Raw genomic sequence first — 19,313 nt, 5'->3', positions numbered from 1 at the left:
TTTCTTTAACCCCACCTATGTCCCATTAGATATATCCTTTCAAGGAATCCATTTCTCCTTAGAATTCTCATTACCAGTTCTTTCTCCATGTGCAAAGTTGATGTATTAGAAACATTTCTTTTTCTATTTTTTCTCTCTCTGGTAATAATTTATAGCTTTCAGATAGTGACAGATGACCACAAATTGAACAACCTATAGTGAAAAATTAAATTCTTTACTACAGTAATTATAAAGAAATAGTTGTAGAGTGAGAAAAGTCAATATTCGGATAAACTATGAACAAGAGCCTCTGTCTTATATATATTTATAATTTATTTGTAATATATATTTATAATATGTAATTGAAAAAATTTAAGAGACTTCTGTTTTTCGTATATCCATAATCATACTTACATATTCCGGAAAATACATATTTTTTCCATATACGTTTTGTACTTACATTTTTCCTTTTTTTCCTTGTCTTAAGCTTGTGCTTGATTGATCGGTCATGTCTTATTGTTTTCCTTTTTGCTTCTTCTCCCCCTGAACTCGTTTTTTTTTAATGACTTATCCCTACCCTAATTTTTCCTTGAAGAAACATTTCTTTAGAGTCTGTTCTTTCAGTCCTTCTCTTTCTGTCTCCATTGTCAATATATTTGGTTATGGCGTTGTGTTGTCTGAGTGTGGTTTTCATTCATGAATCATTAACCTACAAGGTTTATTATTAGTTTTTTCCTCTTTTCTGGAAGGAGCTGAATTTAAACAATCATTTGTCTTTAGCATTTTGACAAACAAAACCAACTTAAAGTGTAATTCCACTTACCTAAATAAGATACTACTAAAAACTAAATTTTAATATTTTCTCCTACAAGAGATATTCGTGCAAATATAAATCATGCAAACACATGTTAAAGTATAAATAATTAATCTAAATTTCTTAATGTTTGGGGTTTTTATCAATAATGCTTTCAATTACCTAGGAACAAAGTTGTGTTTTAGGTTACTTTGGTAAAGAATGTATTTAAAAATATTTAAAATTTCAATTTAATTTACATATACTGTATTCTTAGTTTTAGAGGTAGAATTCAGTGATTCATTAGTTGCACACAACACCCAGTGCTCATTAATTCAAGTACCCTCCTTAATTCCCATCACTCCTTATTCCACTCCCTGCCCCCCACTCTGCCTCCCCTCCAGCAACCCTGTTTCTTGCCTATAGTTAAGAGTCTCTTAGGGTCTGCCTCCCTCCCTGTTTTCATCTTTTTTTTTTCCTTCCCTTCCCCTATGTTCGTCTGTTTTGTTTCTTAACTTCCACATATGAGTGAAATCGTGGTAGTTGTCTTTTTCTGACTTATTTCGCTTAGCAGAATACCTTCTACTTCTATTCAAGTCATTGCAAATGGCAGGAGTTCGTTCTTTTTGATGGCTGAGTAATATTCCATTGTGTGTATATGCCACATCTTCTTTATCCATTCATCTGCCAGTGGACATCTAGGCTCTTTCCATAGTCTGGCTATTGTGGACTTGCTGCTGTTAACATTGGGGTGCAGATGCCCCTTCAGATCACTATGTTTGTATCCTTTGGAGAAATACCTAGTAGTGCAGTTGCTGGGTTGTAGGCTAGCTTTAGTTTTAAATGGTTCAGGAAGAATTTGTAGGATATTCAGGGGTAAGGAAAGTACCACTTTGGGACTAGCTATTAAATCTCTCATAATCCTCACCCCATGAGAAAATGTAGGCTAGTAAATGGCAGAACTGTGACTTGAATCTACATTTGAATGATTCCAAAAGCTGTGTTCTTTGTGTAGCGGTGCTCCTTTGATAATAGTGACTATTATGATTATTTTACCAAATGTGATACTTGCAATCCTTAAAACTATTAATTTTTGTTCTAGAATGTCCCCAAACCAAGCTTAATAAAGCTAATGGCTGCTTGTGAGAAATTCAAGAACTGTAAGCTATTTGAAGACTTGTGTTATTCACTGCAGTTTGTCCATTCTTGTGTTACTCAGTAATTCAAAATTACAGATATTTTCATGTACTCTTTATTTTGTTTTTTACTAAGTGGAAACAAAACGTGGCCTTATGACAGTAGGCGATAAGCTTTCACTTACGGACGATAATTCTGATCATAAAGATGAAGATACAAAAGTGCATGACCTTTTTTGTCCTGAAATTCCATCAGCCAACACTCTTAAAAAACCTCTCAGGCCGCTAGAAGGCCTTGGTGTTACAAAGGTAAGTTGTTTTGTCTTAAACTTTTTTCCCCGATATTTTTTTTCACATACATCCTTTTGATCCTTATAATGAAAAGAATCTTAGGAAGAAATGGAATTCCTCCAAATCATAAGAGAACACATTGTAATAACAACAGGGAGATAAGTACCGGATTGAGATTTATAAAGGTTGGTGGGAGTGAACAATTCTTTTTTTTTTTTTTTTAAAGATTTTATTTATTTATTCAACAGAGATGGAGACAGCCAGCGAGAGAGGGAACACAAGCAGGGGGAGTGGGAGAGGAAGAAGCAGGCTCATAGCAGAAGAGCCTGATGTGGGGCTCGATCCCAGATCGCCGAGATCACGCCCTGAGCCGAAGGCAGACGCTTAACCGCTGTGCCACCCAGGCGCCCCGGGAGTGAACAATTCTTAAGTATGCCAGTATGGAAGTAAAGAATTAGAAAGCAACTGGCAAGAACAGCTAGATGGAGGTGAAGATGAGGGAGGGGGTGGGGGGAAGAATTCACTTAAGAAGGGCAAGATGAATGTAAAGATTGAAGAGTTGAGAGAGATTATTACAAAAACACAATTGCAGTAGTGGGGCTAAGGGAGAGCAGATAGTCTGTATTATACAATAGGGTAGAAATTATTTTGAGTGCAAACTAAGAAAACAAAGTCAGGTAATACAAATGCTTAGACTCTTCTGAATGACTTACAGCTGATTTTCATGAAGCCTGGAAGAAAATTTTATCCCTTTAACTTTAATAAAGTGTGATATCTCATATTTAATTTAGCAAAATCTGTGTTTATAGATAATGCAAAGTGAAATCTGTGTTAGACCTTAATCAGATTTATTATGAATTTTGAATTTTTGGCCATTGTCTTCCTTCTGGTTCTTTTCTGCCTTCCTTTCTTTCTTTTTTTTGAAGATTTTATTTATTTATTTTGTGCGAGACAGTGAGAGATATTGAGAGCTGGAACACACAGAAGCAGGGGGAGGGGCAGAGGGAGAAGCAGACACCCCACTGAGCAGGGAGCCTGATTCAGGACTCGATCCCAGGACCCTGGGATCATGACCTGAGCTGAAGGCAGACACTTAACCAACTGAGCCACCCAGGTGCCCTTTCTTGTGGTTTCTAATTTAACGTACTGTGTGGTATAATCTTGGCAGGTTTTAGATCTTTTTGAGAATAAAGAGAGGAAATAAGTAAACATTTTATGTAGTCTTTTCATTAATTAAAACGGAAATTTCTGATTATGTAAGTGAAGTTCTTAATCTTTATCCAGTAAATGAAATAAATTTTAAGCTGCAACACTCTTAAAGGAGAAAATTATTTCTGGATTCTGATTTATTTATTTTTAATTATATCTGCATATAATAGATACATACAAAGACATTGAATGAATGAACTCACAATTTATAAGTTTTTTTCTAATATGAACTATTTGTCATCGTAGAGTCATAAGGAAGGAAAGGTTGCTAACAGAGTGTACAGAATTATTTCTGGAAGATGATTTTTACTTTTTCAAGTATCTCCAGTAGTGGATACATTTTATATTATTCCCAGGAAACTTTAGTATTCCTAGTTGTTAATTCTAGGGGGTTTTTTTAGGTTTTAAAAATTTTGAGTAATCTCTGTACCCAACACGGGGCTTGAACTCACAACCCTGAGATCAAGAGTCACACACCCTTCCTACTGAGCCAGCCAGGCACGCACGTAGTTGTTAAATTTAACGTGTGAATTCTTTCGAATCTGAAACTCAGAAATACTGGTGATTGGAATTTTTTGGTCCCTTTCTTCTTTCCTCATGTGAATATTGGGCCCTGCTTGATAATCATACATGTATTTGGAGTCTTTAAAACATTCAGCTTGGATGGTCATGATTATTAATTTTTTAGTACTAGGTTCTTTCTCCAGTCCTTAACTACCATCTTGTATTTCTAGATAGGAAATTAGAGCTATTAGTTTGCTAGTCACAGTTCATATAAGAAAAGCATGTGAATTTTAAAATGGGGTTTTATCTCTTTTTTCATAAATCATAGTAGTACTTAAAAATGCCTCAAAATGCTGTGATCCCATAAGTATTTCTCTTCCACAATTTAAATCTTTTAAGATTGATTTTTAAAAAGGAGTATTCTTATAAAATCTTAAATCGGTGTTTTGCGATTAAATCTTTTTATTAATTTTTAAAATGCTGTTCATTACAGAGATGAATACTTGCCTGCGTATGTTTTTTTCCTAAAGTTTTATTTATTTCAGAGCGAGAGAGAGGGAGTGTGTGGTGGGGGGAGAGGGAAGGAGGGAAAGGAAGAGAGAGGGAGAGAAGCCGACTCCCCACTGAGCATGGAGCCTGATGTGGGGCTCAGTCTCACAAACCCGAGATCATGACCTGAGCCAAAATCCAGAGTCAGATGCTTAACCAACTGAGCCACCCCGGTGCCCATTAACTTGCATATGTTAATATAAGTGTATTTTCTATCCCTGAAACTAATGTGAAGTATATAATTGAAATATTGAATCCCATGGCTTTTTCCCCCTACCTTTATTTTTGTTCTGAAAATTTCAGAGTTCTGTGTAGGTTTACATTATTTACTTATATCAATTATATTTTGTTATATTTATATTTAAATATTTGTAATTATATTAATTATATTTTCCTGAGCAATGTCATTTTTTTCCTACTTCAAATGTATTTGTCTATAACTTTCTTCTTAAGTCTCCTGGGTGCTTCAAATTTGGTATGTCCCGGATTAAAAACATCGTTTATGACCTTTCCCACTTCCCTGACTTTTTGTAATCTGCTCTGTCATTTGTTTTCCCCATGCTAGTGTATGGCACCACCGAAACACTGAAGCAGGAAAAATCCTGGACTCCAAACTTCCCCGAAATTGCTATATCCAGGGGCACTTGGGTGGCTCACTCGGTTAAGCATCTGACTCATGACTTTGGCTCAGGTCGTGTTCTCGGGGTCCTGGTATATCAAGCCCCATGTCTGGCTCCATACTCAGTAGGGAGTCGGCTTGAGGATTCTCTCTCTTCCTCTCCCTCTGCCCCTTCCCCTGCATGCGCACACTGTCTCTCTCTAAAAATAAAATAAATAAATTTTTAAAAAACAATCACCACATCTCTACCTCTGAAATCAGTAATACATTATATGTTAATTAATTGAATTTAAATTAGAAAAGCGACACCTGGCTGGCTCAGTGGGTTAAGTAAGTATCTGCCTTCAGCTCAGGTCATGATCCCAGGATCCTGGGATCCAGTCCCAGGTTGGGCTCCTTGCTCAGCGTGGAGCCGGCTTCTCTCTCTGCCTGCCACTCCTCCTGCTTGTGCTCTCTCTCTCTTTCCCTGACCAATCAATCAATCAACAAAAATCTAAAAAAGAAATAAGTTAAAAAACAAAAAAAAATTTAGCACATTCAGTCATTCACCACATTCAGTATTTTGTCCCTGCTTACCATTTTTCATATCTTATTACCATAATTCACCCCCTCACCTATAATTTTGAAATACTCTTCTGGTTTTGGTTCCTTTATGTTCATCTTTACATTGCTGTCAGAGTGACCTTTTTAAATATGTTTGTGATGCTGTAACTTCTCCGCTTATTTGGTGGATACCCATGACATGAAGGAGAAAGTTCATATTCTAGCATGACACCTTTTTGGTTCAGTCCTGATTTTCCAATTACATGTCTGTATCCCATTCCCAAAAAGTGTGTTCCAGTTTTGCCACATTCTCTAGCTATCGTTACTTCCTGTGTTATTTCATAGTTCGTCCTTTTGCTCCTCCTACCTTTTCTAGAAGGCCCTTCACACCCTCCTTGTGCACTTTGTCTGTCTTTCAAGATACAGCCCTATCTTTGCAGCACTTCCTGAGCTTCCCACATACAACTGTTTTCTCTTTTGTGCCTTCGCTGTGCTTCATTCACCTCACCTGTAGAACTAGTAAATGATACTCTGTGTTCTTATCTGTTTTCGTCCATCACTGGCCCTACTAGCATATAAGGTAGTCTCTGTCTTTTCTTTCTATTTCCAACTTGTCCCAGGATAGTGCCTATGGCTTGACGGAGACGGTATGTATTTGTCTTTCTTGAGTAAGTGAGTGAACGAGCAATTGAATTAATGTGATGTTTTCTGAAGGTGGGTTTTGTTTTGTGTTGTTTTTATAGGACGGAGAGGTGCTATCAGCAATTGGGGAAAAGGACAATGGGATTGATACGGAAAGTGCTCCACAAGAGCAAACAGTTAATGACAACTTGACTTCTGCTGATAGAGCATCCAAAAATAATGGAGATGGTGAGTGAGTGAACATCTATGAATCTTTTTCTATGCTTAAGTGCTGGTACATCACAATCTGTAAGTCTGTAGATCCAGATATGTTTTCCATTTCATTAAGGTATTTTTCTTTTGCTGTCTTTCTTTATAAGTATCCCAACGACTACCAACTTTTTCTTCTTGAAAATACTTCAGCTCTGAAAATCTTACTCCTATCCCTTTTATATTATTGGAATATTCTTAAAAACGGATAGGCTTGTATATATGTTTGAAATTCATAATGATACATGTTCTCATTAATGTACCTGTGACTATATTTTGTAGTTATGGTAATAGGATTGGGAGAAGAGGAAGATAGAGAATCACCTTGGCATTCTGAGGTACTGTTTTCTTCTTCTTGTTTTACAATATAAGCATTGAGTGATGTGAAAACATGAAAGGAATGCTTAGGCTTTACTCTCTTGTCTGTGTGTTTGCCCATAAAAAGTATTTCCTTATCCGTTTACCTGTAATTGACAAAATCATTATGTGTAAATATAATGATATAGCATAATACAGTTCTGCTAATTTGCAAGCTTAACGTAACAAAAGCTGTGTAGTATTATTGGAGAAAACTGAAGCTTAGAACTGAAAAGGAATTAGTTTGGGTTGTGAAATTAGGATATCTAAAAAACTAAAGAATTGGTCCAGGCCAGCCTAGGGCCAAATGTATGATTCTGTGGTGTATATGGTTGTGCAAAGCTGCTAATGAGATCTAGAAAGAGTTTGGATTATAGTTTTTTACAGCTTGGAACTTGAAACGATAATGCCTGGGACATGAAAGTATTATATATATACGCATTTCTAAAAGATTTTATTTATTTATTTATTTATTTATTTATTTATTTATTTATTTATTTATTTATTTATTTATTCGAGAGAGAGAGTGAGTGGGCGGGAGCGAGAGGGAGAGAGAATCTGAATCTGAATCCACGCTTGAGTGCAGAGCCCAACTGACTCGAAGAGTTCGACACTCAACCGGCTGAGCCATCCAGGGCCCCTGAAAGTATTATATTTGGATTGTCAAGTAGATTTACAAGGAGCATTGGAATTGTAATAACAATTTGGTTTAGTGGTGTTGTATTTATTTATTTTTAAACAGATTTTATTTATTTCAGAGAGAGAGGGGGAGAGAGAGAGAGAAAGAGAACATGAGCAGGGGGCGGGGAGGGGGGCAGAGGGAGAGGGAGAAGCAGGCTTCCCGCTGAGCACATGGAGCTAGATCCCAGAACCCACTGAGCCACGCAGGCGCCCCTGCTTTACTGATGTTTTAATAGCTAAAAACCATTTCAGATAGTTAAAATAGTATGCATTGAGTATCTTTGTGGCAGCCATACTTGTAGAAACAAGTATAAATTAATGATGGCCTATTCTAAGGTGATAGACTATAGAAGGGGATAAAAGGGCCTGATCTCTTAGCACAGGCAGGTGCTACACAATGGTGTGAGGACCATATTTGAAGTCAAGAGATATGCTAGCATCCTGGTTCTGTCACTTGGTAGTTGTGGGATCCCAGAGAAACTTGTTTAACCTGTTTGAATGTCAATGACCTCATTCATAGAAATGGTACTCACACCTACCTCCCTGGTATGTGTAATGAACAAATGTGGTAACAAATGTGAAAACACTTTGTAAACTGTAAAGGGTGCTATAGAAATATAAGACAAAAATGATCACAGCAGTCTTTAGTGATTTGGTGTATATTGAGGACACTTTTTTAAATGTGAAGATTTCTGAAGGACAAAAAATAAATGACATTAGTGTCAGGAGAAGAATGGGAAAGTTAGAATGGGAAAGTGGATTTCTAATTTGGGGTATGTTAAGTTTCAGTGACACCGTATAGGTATACAGTTGACCCTTGAACAAGATGGGTTTGAATTGTGTGTCCACTTACAGATTTTTTTTCCATACAGTACTGTACTGTTAATGTATTTTCTCTTCCTTATGATTTTCTTAATAGGCTTTTCTTTAGTTTCTATTGTAAGAACGCAGTATATAAGACATGTAATATACAAAATGTGTTAATTGCCTTTACGTTATTGGTAAGGTCAGCATTATTTGTATTTTTAATTAGAAATTGAATGAAATGTACATTATGTCTTAATCATATTGTTTCAATACCCATTCAGCCGATCGTTGAGGTGAAGGCTTCTGTTCGTAATAAAACAATAGAGATTAAGAAAAAAGACACATCAAAGTCAGGTAAATTTTACAATACATATTTAATGGTGGAAGGAAGTACAGTAAAATATTCAATGCTTACCCTCTTCTTATTCTGATTTTTTGGGGGGTTAATGGCAAATTTAACTGACGGATTTGACATAAATAAGGTAGATATCATTGTTGATATCCATGTTTGAACAAAAGATATTTACAAGCATAAGAAAAAGAGATTTTAAAAATGAAGTTTTAGCTCAAGTTTGTTCTTTTATGTTTTGAAATCCTAAAGTTCTAGTTTCGAATCCCTTTACTTCCTAAGGATTCCTAGAAATTATTAGTAGACTCTAAGGTTTTGCCAGTGTTCAATGTTTATATGAATTCTGATCTTTATCTAGAGTAAAGCTTCACTAGCTGTCATGTCAATTGTGTTTTAATTTTATTTCATCTTAGTGTTGTTTTGTTGGTCATCTGAAGCCAAATAGATGTTATTAGCAGACACGGTGTGTGTGTGTGTGTGTGTGTGTGTGTGTGTGTGTGTGTGTGTGTGTGTGTGTGTATGGTATCTTTGATTATTAAAAATGTGGGAAGTAGGTAGATCTTAATATTTGTCAGACACAATCTTTGAAAACAGTAATTCTGAAACTTATTGGCCTTAGGGTCCTTTTATACTATCTAAAAATTATTAGGAATTCCAAAGAATTTCTGCTTTAGTGGGTTGCATCTGTTGATATTTACAATATTAGAAATTAAAACAAACATTTAAAATACAAGCATACACAATCATACATTGTTAGCCATTCGAGCTATGACCCACTAATCATGTGACTTGTGATACTATCACGTATCATATCTTTAGAAAACTTCACTGTACACGTAATAAGAGAATGAGAGTGAAAATGTCAAATAACATTTAGCATTATTGTGAAAACAGTTTTGACCTCTTGGACCCTGTGAATGGATGGACTTTGGAACTCCGGATTCTCAGAAGACACGGGAGGACTGTTTTAAACCATACACAGGGTTCATGGATGCAAAATGATAAAGGGACCCTTGTGATGAAATGGGCATTAAGGTTTCGTTTCTGCATTTCTTGCTTTTTTCTTTCACTAGCCTTAAGAGGCTTAAATCAGACAATCTTGTTTAAAAAAAAAAGGAAAATAGTTAGTAGTGCGTACAGGCAATAAATTCAAAGTTGTTTACCTATACAATTGACTTGTTTGCTGTTACTTCTTCCTGAGCTTGGTGGATCCAAGAAGCAGGACTTTTAAGACAAAACACCTACAGGCTCCTGTAACACAGGAAGATACGAAAGAGAAAAATTAAAAAATAAATACAAGCAACTTAAAACAGTTCATGTAGATTATTTCTCTTCTCACTTGATGCCTTTTAGAAGGTAATGAGCAAAGTTAGTTCTCTAGGGATCCAAGATAGTGTGTTTATTCAATTAGTACAGATTTATTCTGTCCTGGGCCCTGATAATTTTATATCCTGATTATTTCTGGAACCATTCTGTCAGTTCAGGTGTGCTTGCTTCATCTTTATTTTGTGTTACTGTCTTCTAATTCATCTCCCATCTTTTATTACAATGCCCCTCAAATTCATCGCTCTCCGCGGCATTTAGAGTGATCTGTCTCAAATGCAAATATGATTATGAACTACTGTTGGAAAAACATTTGTGTCCGGGTATCTTAAAATTACATATAAAGCTTTCACAATCTTGAATTCTGCCAAACGCTCTGATCCTTTCTGCTGTCTGCCCTTTTCTCTGGCATTCTGAACTGCTGGTGATGTCTTCCTCTTGGATCCCTGTAGTTTAGACAAGTATTTACCCTGTTGTGGGCTTCTCTCCCTTGTCTTACTACAGCCTTGCCTACTGTCCCCATTTTCCACCTTCTAACCCCTTTGAATCTGGCTGACCTCACTGTTGTAGTCTCAGTTCAGGCATTATCTCTAGAAAAACCATTGTTTTTCTTTTTATCTGCATGCTTCTTTAAACCTGGGTGCCACCTTTTATCTGACACCTTTTATCTACATGCTTCTTTAAACCTGGGTGCCTAGCACTCAGTGGGAATTCGGTAAAAAATGACTGAGTAAAATAAAGACTGTTTACACAGAGATGATTTGAGAGATTGTCCCATACAGGGGTGCCTGGGTGGCTCAGTAGGTTGAGTGTCCAACTCTTGATTTCAGCTCAGGTCATGACCTCAGAATTGTGAGATCGAGCCCTGTTTGGGGCTCAGTGCTGGGCATGGAGCCTGGTCAAGATTCTCTCTCCCCCTCTGCTCCTCCCCCTCTCCCTCTCTGAAAAGAGAGGGAGAGAGAGATTGTTCCACACAGTGTAGGAGCAAAAGAAATAGATATATAAAGAAGTAATTAGCAGTTCAGGTGGTGAAGATACGCTAGAAAAATCTGTAAAGTACTAAGGTAGCCCCAAAGAAAGAGATACCTGTTTATCTGGGGAAGGATAGCCATAATCAAGGATGACTTTACATAGCAGTCTGTGTCCTAAAAGGTGTAAAGAAATTTGTCAAGTAGTAGAGGAAAACATTTCAGGAATGTTTACTCTCATCAGGCACATACACCCGTGGGAAGGTTGTACACTGATAGTGGCATCAAAAGTACTAGTAATTTTGGAAACCACGAATAATGTCGTTGAAGCTTAGGGTGTTGTTTCAGAGGTACTGTTATAAGGTGAAGAATATTCTGTTGAGATTTTATATGTTTCTGCTGCCTTTTCAAATTTTGTTTCTGGTTGTTTTGTTCATGGATGTTAGGTGGATGAATTTGTGAATGAATCTTTGAGATGTTTGTATGCCTTTAACCTGGTGACATTTAGGATTTCCCAAATGGTTTGTTGAAGTTTTCGATAATGAAAAGTATTTCTTCAAGTAAATATTCAGCTAAAGAGTGTAATTTAAACTCGTAATTGATAAAATGTTATTTTCTATTTTTATGAAGGTTATAACTTTTATCTAACCATCCTAAAAGTAGTCCATTTTTACTAAATATATAGACTTGTCAGCAGAACGAAACTTAGAAATGACATCAGAAGAAGAGCAAGAAAGACAGGGTGAAAGGGAAAATAACCACCTGCAGGTATGTAAAAATTTAGATTTCTGATTTTATATGGTTTTCCCTGCTTTAATAATGTAACCTAGTTCAAACGAAATTATCTTTTGAACGGACTTATTGAAGTCAACAGATTATAATTTAATATTTAGTTTTTCTAAAATTTTACAAGTTACAAAACTTAAAATATTGTTAGAATTTGTAGTAACTTACAGCTAAACTTTATCCTTGGAATTGAGACCAAAAAAATTCATGAATATTGTTTGCTTGCATTTTTGTAATTTTTACATGATAAAGAAGGTAACATCAAATTTTGAATCATCTGTGTAAGTAGTTAAATTATGAGCAGTGTGACAATAATGACTGCTGACTTAGATTCATGTAGGAGTAATTATTCTCAGTGGTTCAAAATGTGCAGTTGTGTACTGCCAGTCACTAATGACCAGATTAAAGATTTATTTTGCCTTGTGATCTCTGTGTAGTTGACTTCAGAGAGTGGGGTCATAAAATCAACACAATTGCCTATTGTAGAGTCACTCCTTCCAGGATGGGACCTTTGTGGTTGCGTAATAATAACTTTTTCAGTTATTTCATTTCAGCATAGGAAATCAGTGAGTCTTATTAAATTTTTTGTATCCACTCAGTGGGCATTACAATATATTAGAGCTGGATACAAGCAGATAATGTATAGTGACGTATAACACTATCATAGTATAGAATTTGAATTAAAATTTAGGAATTTGGTTTTCTTTCTGATTGCTGTTAATTGATTTTGGCTTCTAATAATTTAACGTTTGCCTATTCTCTAGTTATTAATCTTCAGAAAATATCCTCACATGCACTGTAGGGGCTCACTATTTAAGGTATGGTGAGATAAAGTGTTTTAAGTTTGTAGCATTAAAAATCATCTAATTCCTTTTTTGGTAGCTGTAACGTGTAATGAATTGTTTAGTTCCAAAAAACTGACAAAATGAAGTTTATGGATTTATGTTTTTCTTCTGTCTTAGGCTAGGGTGAGTTATTTCTCACTTCTTAGTGACAATCCAGTGACTTAGGAGCAGCCTAACATAGCTTAAGAAATTTAACAGTTAAATTTTAATTGTTTTCTAATTTTTCTTTGTCCATACTTGATTACATAAGGATAAAGTTATTTTACAAACATGTATCCTGGCAGAAAAGACATCTGAAAATCAGATCCATCAAGGTAACATTCCACTTTTGCATCTACAAAAAATGGCTCGAGAACCAGAAATGAATAAGAAATGTGATAGAGAGGATGATCTATCTTTATATTCAGTACATCCTTCTGTGCAAAAGTATGAGAAAATGTGGAACAGAAAAGGCAAATTAGAGTGGAAAACTAATGTAAAACCCATCACCAGTAAGTTAAAGCGGAAATTTGGTGCAATTTGTAAAAAGGACAAAATTACTACTTATCCTAAAGAAGAATCACTACATGGTAACTTTAAAGAAGGAGCAAACTTAAAGGAAATACCTTCTCATTTAACAAATGATAGACTTGGTTGTGAGAAAAAAGATGCATTTGCAGTGCCTGTCCCTGTAGTATTTCAGGCATTTCCTGAACAAAAAGAGCCTAGTCTCGAAAAGATCATTCTTTCTCGTCCAAACTCTGGGTCCTCGGCATATGCTTGCCAGTCATCTTCTAATATTTCATCCAGTGGAAATAAATCAGACTGTGAAAATGGTACACTAGACATTGAGCACGTTTTTAACAAAAATGAGAGTTTTAATAGTGATACAGAAAATAAAAACGTAAGGAACCCACTCGTTACGTTTGAAGTGAAAGAGGACCAAGAATTTGATATGCGAATGTCAGCAAGTATGAACCAAAATAGCACTAATTGTAAATTAGACGTTGGATGTATACCTCCGTCTAGTGATCTAAGAAGGCTTTTTGATTTTTGGCTTGCGTGCTTCCATGAAATGAGACAAATGGTTCAAATGAAAAGGCACAATATTTCTGCTGTCACAAACACTTGCAAGAAAACAAAAGACTCCTTTCAGAAGCCACTAAATGCAGATAATGACAGTACTAATAACTATAGAAGCATGGAACCTGAATTAGAACATGTGAGTTCTTCTCCATCATGTAGTTACAGAACATCAGAAGTCTATCGAAGTGAAGGATTACAGCCAGATATACTAAAGTGTGTGAAGGAAATAGGCCTGTTACTGGTAGAATTTGTTTCGTTGGAAAATGAGAACGTTCAACTTCAAAAAGAGGTAGAGTTCACTTTACTGCTGTTGTCTTATTTTTTCTCTTTATCATTATCTGAGCCATTTTGATTTTCCACTTATGAAAAAACTTCGTGTATAAGATGGGTTGTCTAAATATGTAATTGTGTTTGGAAATAGATTATTTCTGCTATGTAAATGATAGGAGTGCAGGAAGCATTCTTATGATTTCTTTTCCTTAAGTTTCTCTGTCAGTCTCCCAAGTGGCGTATGAACTGGGAAACTAATTTAGCTAGGTACCGTGTGACCTCATGAACCAAACTAACGGTAAAGAAAATGGCTTAAAAAATGCAGTTATCTTGAGGTGCCTGGGTGGCACAGTTGAGCATCTGACTCTTGGTTTTGGCGTGGGTCGTGATCTCAGGGTTGTGAGATCAAGCCCCGCGTTGGGCTCTGCTCTCAGTGTGGAGTCTGCTTTAGTTTCTCTCTCCTTCTCCCTCTGCCCCTCCTGCTCATGCTCTCTCTCTCTAAAATAAATAAATCTTTAAAAAACATATAATAATCTCTAGCGTGTTTTTTTAAAAGATTTATTTATTTATTTGAGAGAGAGAGAAAGCATGTTATGAGCATGAGCAGAGGGAGAGGCAGACGGAGAGAGAAAGGGAGAAGCAGACTCTGCTGAGCAGGGAGCCTGATGTGGGCCTCGATCCCACGCCCCTGGGGTCATGACCTGAGCCCAAGGCAGACTCTTAACTGCTGAGCCACCCAGGTGCCCCATCTCCGGGGTTTTTATTTTTATCTGTTGGCTTAAATATAAGTTGCATTTCCATAAACAATAAAATGGGAAAGAAGCAATGACTAAGAGAAAGGATATAAACAAATATTTGAGCTAAACCAATCTATTGCTTCTATTTATCGTTTCAGTATGTGCAATGTTCTCTGCTTTACTCACTCTTGGAACTTAGAATTCCAACACGACCACTTTGAGATATTTTTAAAAACAAATATTTGTATTTCATCACTTTTTTCCCTTTATTTTTAAACAGAATTATTTTTAAGGATTGATTCATTTATTTAGAGAGAGAGCATGAGCAGGGCGAGGGGCAAAGGGAGAGAGAGAGAGGGAGAAAAGCAGACACCCCACTGATCACAGAGCCTAATGTGGGGCTCCATCCACGACTCCGAGATCATGACCCAAGCCAAAATCAAGAGTCAGAGACCCAACTGACTGAGCCACCCAGGCACCCCCTCCACATTTTTTTTTTAATCACCATTCTCACATGTTTCTGTTGAGTCAAACCTTCGTATTGTGTTTAATAAAGTATGGTACATTTGATGTGTATGATTTTTATAATGTAGGTAGTAGCATAAACCTTCAGCAAATCTTCAGTATTTCACTTGAAGGGAGAAAACTGACTTTTGAGGTGAATTGAATTTTACAAATAGACAAAAATCTCAAGATCGCCTCCTTTAAAAGAAAAAGTAGCAAAGCACCTCGTCCCCAGTTAAGGTATTAACTTACTGTGTCAAGGTCACACTTTTAATATATCTGATTAATTTAATGAATTTGGTAACTTACCTGATTCAGCATTAAGGAATTGTATCATCTCTTTTGGTGCCATAAAATGCTAGGCAATGCCACTTTAGGAACTTTGGCCAAATCATTGAACCTTTTATGGTTTTACTCCCATTATCAGCAGAAAATGGGATTGAAGGTGATAGTTACTTTTATACCCTCTAGCTAAAAAGTGTTATGGTTATTGAATGTGGAATTTGGGGAGCATGACTCATTTCCCAAAATTCTACACTAACATCAGTTTCGCTCTGTTCTTTTTGTGTTGTGGTGACCTTTGGTTCATATATTTTAATGAACACTGTCAATTTTTGATAACCCTAGGATCCAAATGAGAAAAGAATTGTAAAAGGCAGTTGGGGAAAGAATAGCTCAGTGCAGAAAGAGGAAAGCTTCTTATTTGTGCCTGGAGCGCTACAATGTCACATCCTTTAAATCTGGCTGTTTATGCAAAATCCAGGTGGTAAAGACAGAAGATGACAAATCTTGTGTCTTTGTCTTTTTATTTCTTTGTATCTGCTGGTCAGGTGGGGTGGGGTGGGGAATGTTAGGTATCAAAGTGTGGATATGAATACAAAATGTAGAAAGCCCTTTTTAAAATTTTAGAAAATTCTGCTGTTTCCATTTTTAAATTTTATTTATTTATTTTTTAAAGATTTTATTTATTTGTCAGAGAGAGAGCGAGCGAGAGAGAGTGCACAAGCAGGGGGAGGTGGTGGCAGAGGGAGAAGCTGGCTCCCAGCTGAGCAAGGAGCTGGCTGCTGGACTCTGGACTCGATCCCTATGACCTGAGCAGAAGGCAGATGCTTAACCAACTGAGCCACCCACATGTCCCAATTACGCTGTTTTTATTCAAATAGAAATGAAGCAGAATTTATAAAAAGTGCAATTACTTGTAATGATAAAGTTAAACAAAATATTTTTATTGATTACAATTATGACAAACGAGGAGTCAAATGAATGAATTAATGAAAAAAAGTTCTGGGATGCCTGGGTGGCTCAGTCGGTTAAGCATCTGCCTTTGGCTCAGGTCATGATCCCAGGGTCCTGGGACTGGGTCCTGCATCGGGCTCCTTGCTCAGCAGGGAGCCTGCTTCTCCCTCTGCCTGCACCTCCCCCTGTTTGTGCTCTGTCTCTCTCTCTGACAAATAGATAAATAAAATCTTTAAAAAATTTATAATTAATGAAAAAGTTCTTTTTAATGAGTAAAGTAGTAACAATTATCCTTAGTATCAAACTTCCTTTAAAGATGGTTGAAGAAAGGAAGAGGCACGAAAGTGATAAATTGGCAGTATCAGAAAGCATATATGCCGCTGCTTCTCCTGGACTGATTCAACAAACAGCGAGTGGAAAAACTGATAACCACCTATGTCCTATTATGGAAGATGAAGATTCTGATGGGTAAGCCTATAGCAATATGTAAATAGTAGGTAATTACTATTTTCCTAGGAAACAAATTCTAGTTGGAGCTAACATTCATGATTAACAACTTTTTATATTTTTAGTAAGGCGATTCCATCCTGGGTGCTAATCAGAAAAATGCAAATAATGAGATACCATTTTTTGCAGTCATAGTGATAAATATTTTATTAAAAAAATAATAACCAAAATTAGCAGATGTGAGGGAAAAGGCATTCTTATACACTGCTGTTAGATGAAATTGGTAAATCCTTCCTGCAGGGTGATTTAGCAGTGTGTTTCAAAAATTTCAAATATGCTGTCCCTTTATCCCAACGGCTTCATTGCCAGGACTAGATCCTATAGGAAAACATGACTTGTGTAAACACACACACACACATACACACACACACACACACACACACACACACACACACACACATACACACATACATTCTAAGGACATTTATTATACATTATTATATGTATAAAATATGACAGATATGTTAAGGATATGTATTATAGCATTCTCATATCAAAAAGTTGGAGCTAGTCTAAATAGCCATCAATTTTCTCCCGTATAAGACAAGATAGTATGTGACCATTTGAAAAAATGAATTTAGGTCTACAGTGTACTGATTGTTTAACAAAGTATATTTAAAGTGTTTGGCTTCATGTCATGTCTTATGCAAATCTTAGAATACTGTTACTATCTGCTGAGTTGCAAGAGGAAGTTACCTGCTACACTGGTGCTCTAACATAATTACCAACAAAATTGCTAGTTACTAGGTTTTTGGTTTTGGTTCCTAATGCAGGAGTGATCAAATGTTGGGCCCTCGGATTGATCTGAATATTACCAAGAGATTTCATACAGCGATTTGTCCCATATTCTATGTAAACATTTGATTTGATGACCCCTGTGCTGTAAGCCAAGATGTTGCTAATGCAGTGAATCTTCTTTTTAAGGTTCCTTGCATGCATGCTGTTATCCTTCCCTTTTAAAGAGAATATATTTCTACATGCACCACACCAGATTTTTCAACAGTGACTTCGTATTTTATAATTGATAAAAATTTAGTTTACAAAATAGGAATATTTTCTGCATTCCAAACTCCTTTTACTTCTCTTATAGAAGTTTAATATGACTAATTATTTTGAATAGTAGACGATATCCTAGAGTTAGATGATTTTTATCAAGCATGAAACACTGCTGTTGAAACTCAACAGTTTTTCTGTGGTCTTTCTAAGCATGAGAAAAAATGACAATCGGGTTATATAATACATATCTAGAAAATTTTTAAGGAGTCTTTTGGATGTATAATTTTGTGAATTATTTAATGGCTTGGCCTGCGGTTGTTTTTTTTTTTAAGATTTTATTTATTTATATCAGAGAGAGAGAGAGCAGGGGGAGAGGGACAAGCAGACTTGGCACTGAGAGCCCAGCCCCATGCGGGGCTCGATCCCAAAACCCTGAGATCATGACCTGATCCAAAATCAAGAGTCAGAGACTTAACCGACTGAGCCACCCAGGCGTCCCCTTGGTCTGTCATTTTTTTAAGAAACACTTAATGCTACATGTATGTAATTTTAAAAACTTCAAACTGTTACAAAAATACTACATCATCATTGTGTAAGGATTGAACTAAACTAAAAAGAAAAATTATCTATGATCATTCCACTTAGCTATGATGTCCTTAAAAGAGCCGTGTACACTCACTGATCCTGATTTCCCTCCCATTTGCTCTTGAATTGTCTCTAGTAGTTTTCACTCCCACTACTCCAGAACTGATTTTTGAAAGGTTACCACTGATTTTCACTTTAATAAATCTAGATGTAATTTCTCAGATGTCATTTTATTTCAGCTGTCGTGCCTAGAAAACGTTCTAGCATATGTAGTTCTATTCAGTAAATGTTTATTGAGTGAATGGCGTTTCACCTCCATGTGTTGTTTTTAACATGATACTAATTCTCCCTTAAAGAAAAAGAAAGTTTGACAGGGGTCCGTTCTGACAATTTAACCTGCCAGTTATATGCAATTTTTTAAATTTGGGGGGCCCAATACTGTGGTTACTTGCTACTTATTTTTTTACTGGTATTTATGTTAGTTTTAATCATGATAAAATGGATCAAAGGAATAGCAAACTTCATTTATATTTTATTAAGGAAAATGAAATATGGTGGTAAATTATTATAGGGCTTTAAAAATTCTTGCCAGAGGATTATGAGCCCTCAATATCCGAAATAAAAAGATGAAGTTGGAATTTATTGCCTACTAGTAAGAGAGCTCTGCTGATCGCTTACAGTCTTTTCTGACAGAGCAGTCCGCTATTCTTATACAGGGTTTGGGAAGAGTAGAGTTTAAGGTTTGGGGGACTTCCAGAGAATTAACTGGCTTGTCATCAGCTG

The 19,313-nt window shown here is 36.2% G+C and overlaps 1 protein-coding gene across 28 annotated transcripts in view; it reads left to right on the top strand.

The window, feature by feature from the left end:
• Positions 1–19,313, top strand: part of LOC123791704 (ankyrin repeat domain-containing protein 26-like) — a 184,442-nt gene that overhangs the window by 95,294 nt on the left and 69,835 nt on the right. For 27 of the 28 annotated variants that reach the window (XR_015722489.1, XM_087857833.1, XM_087857831.1 and 24 more), the window contains 8 exons: positions 1,875–1,932; positions 2,045–2,217; positions 6,367–6,493; positions 6,797–6,852; positions 8,641–8,713; positions 11,685–11,767; positions 12,881–13,984; positions 16,759–16,910. Coding sequence is in view for 27 of the 28 variants with exons in the window: in XM_087857833.1 (XP_087713959.1) it covers positions 1,875–1,932; positions 2,045–2,217; positions 6,367–6,493; positions 6,797–6,852; positions 8,641–8,713; positions 11,685–11,767; positions 12,881–13,984; positions 16,759–16,910 (1,826 nt within the window). In the remaining variant the exon portion in view is untranslated. The remainder of the gene's footprint in view (positions 1–1,874; positions 1,933–2,044; positions 2,218–6,366; positions 6,494–6,796; positions 6,853–8,640; positions 8,714–11,684; positions 11,768–12,880; positions 13,985–16,758; positions 16,911–19,313) is intronic. The other variant, XM_087857849.1, reaches the window with a different exon arrangement.

Source organism: Ursus americanus, chromosome 31 (genome assembly GCF_024610735.1).
Source record: "Ursus americanus isolate L20-20 chromosome 31, mUrsAme1.1.p, whole genome shotgun sequence".
NCBI classification, from domain to species: domain Eukaryota; kingdom Metazoa; phylum Chordata; class Mammalia; order Carnivora; family Ursidae; genus Ursus; species Ursus americanus.
Note: the sequence above shows the minus strand (reverse complement) of the source record. Positions and strands in the feature narration are given on the sequence as shown.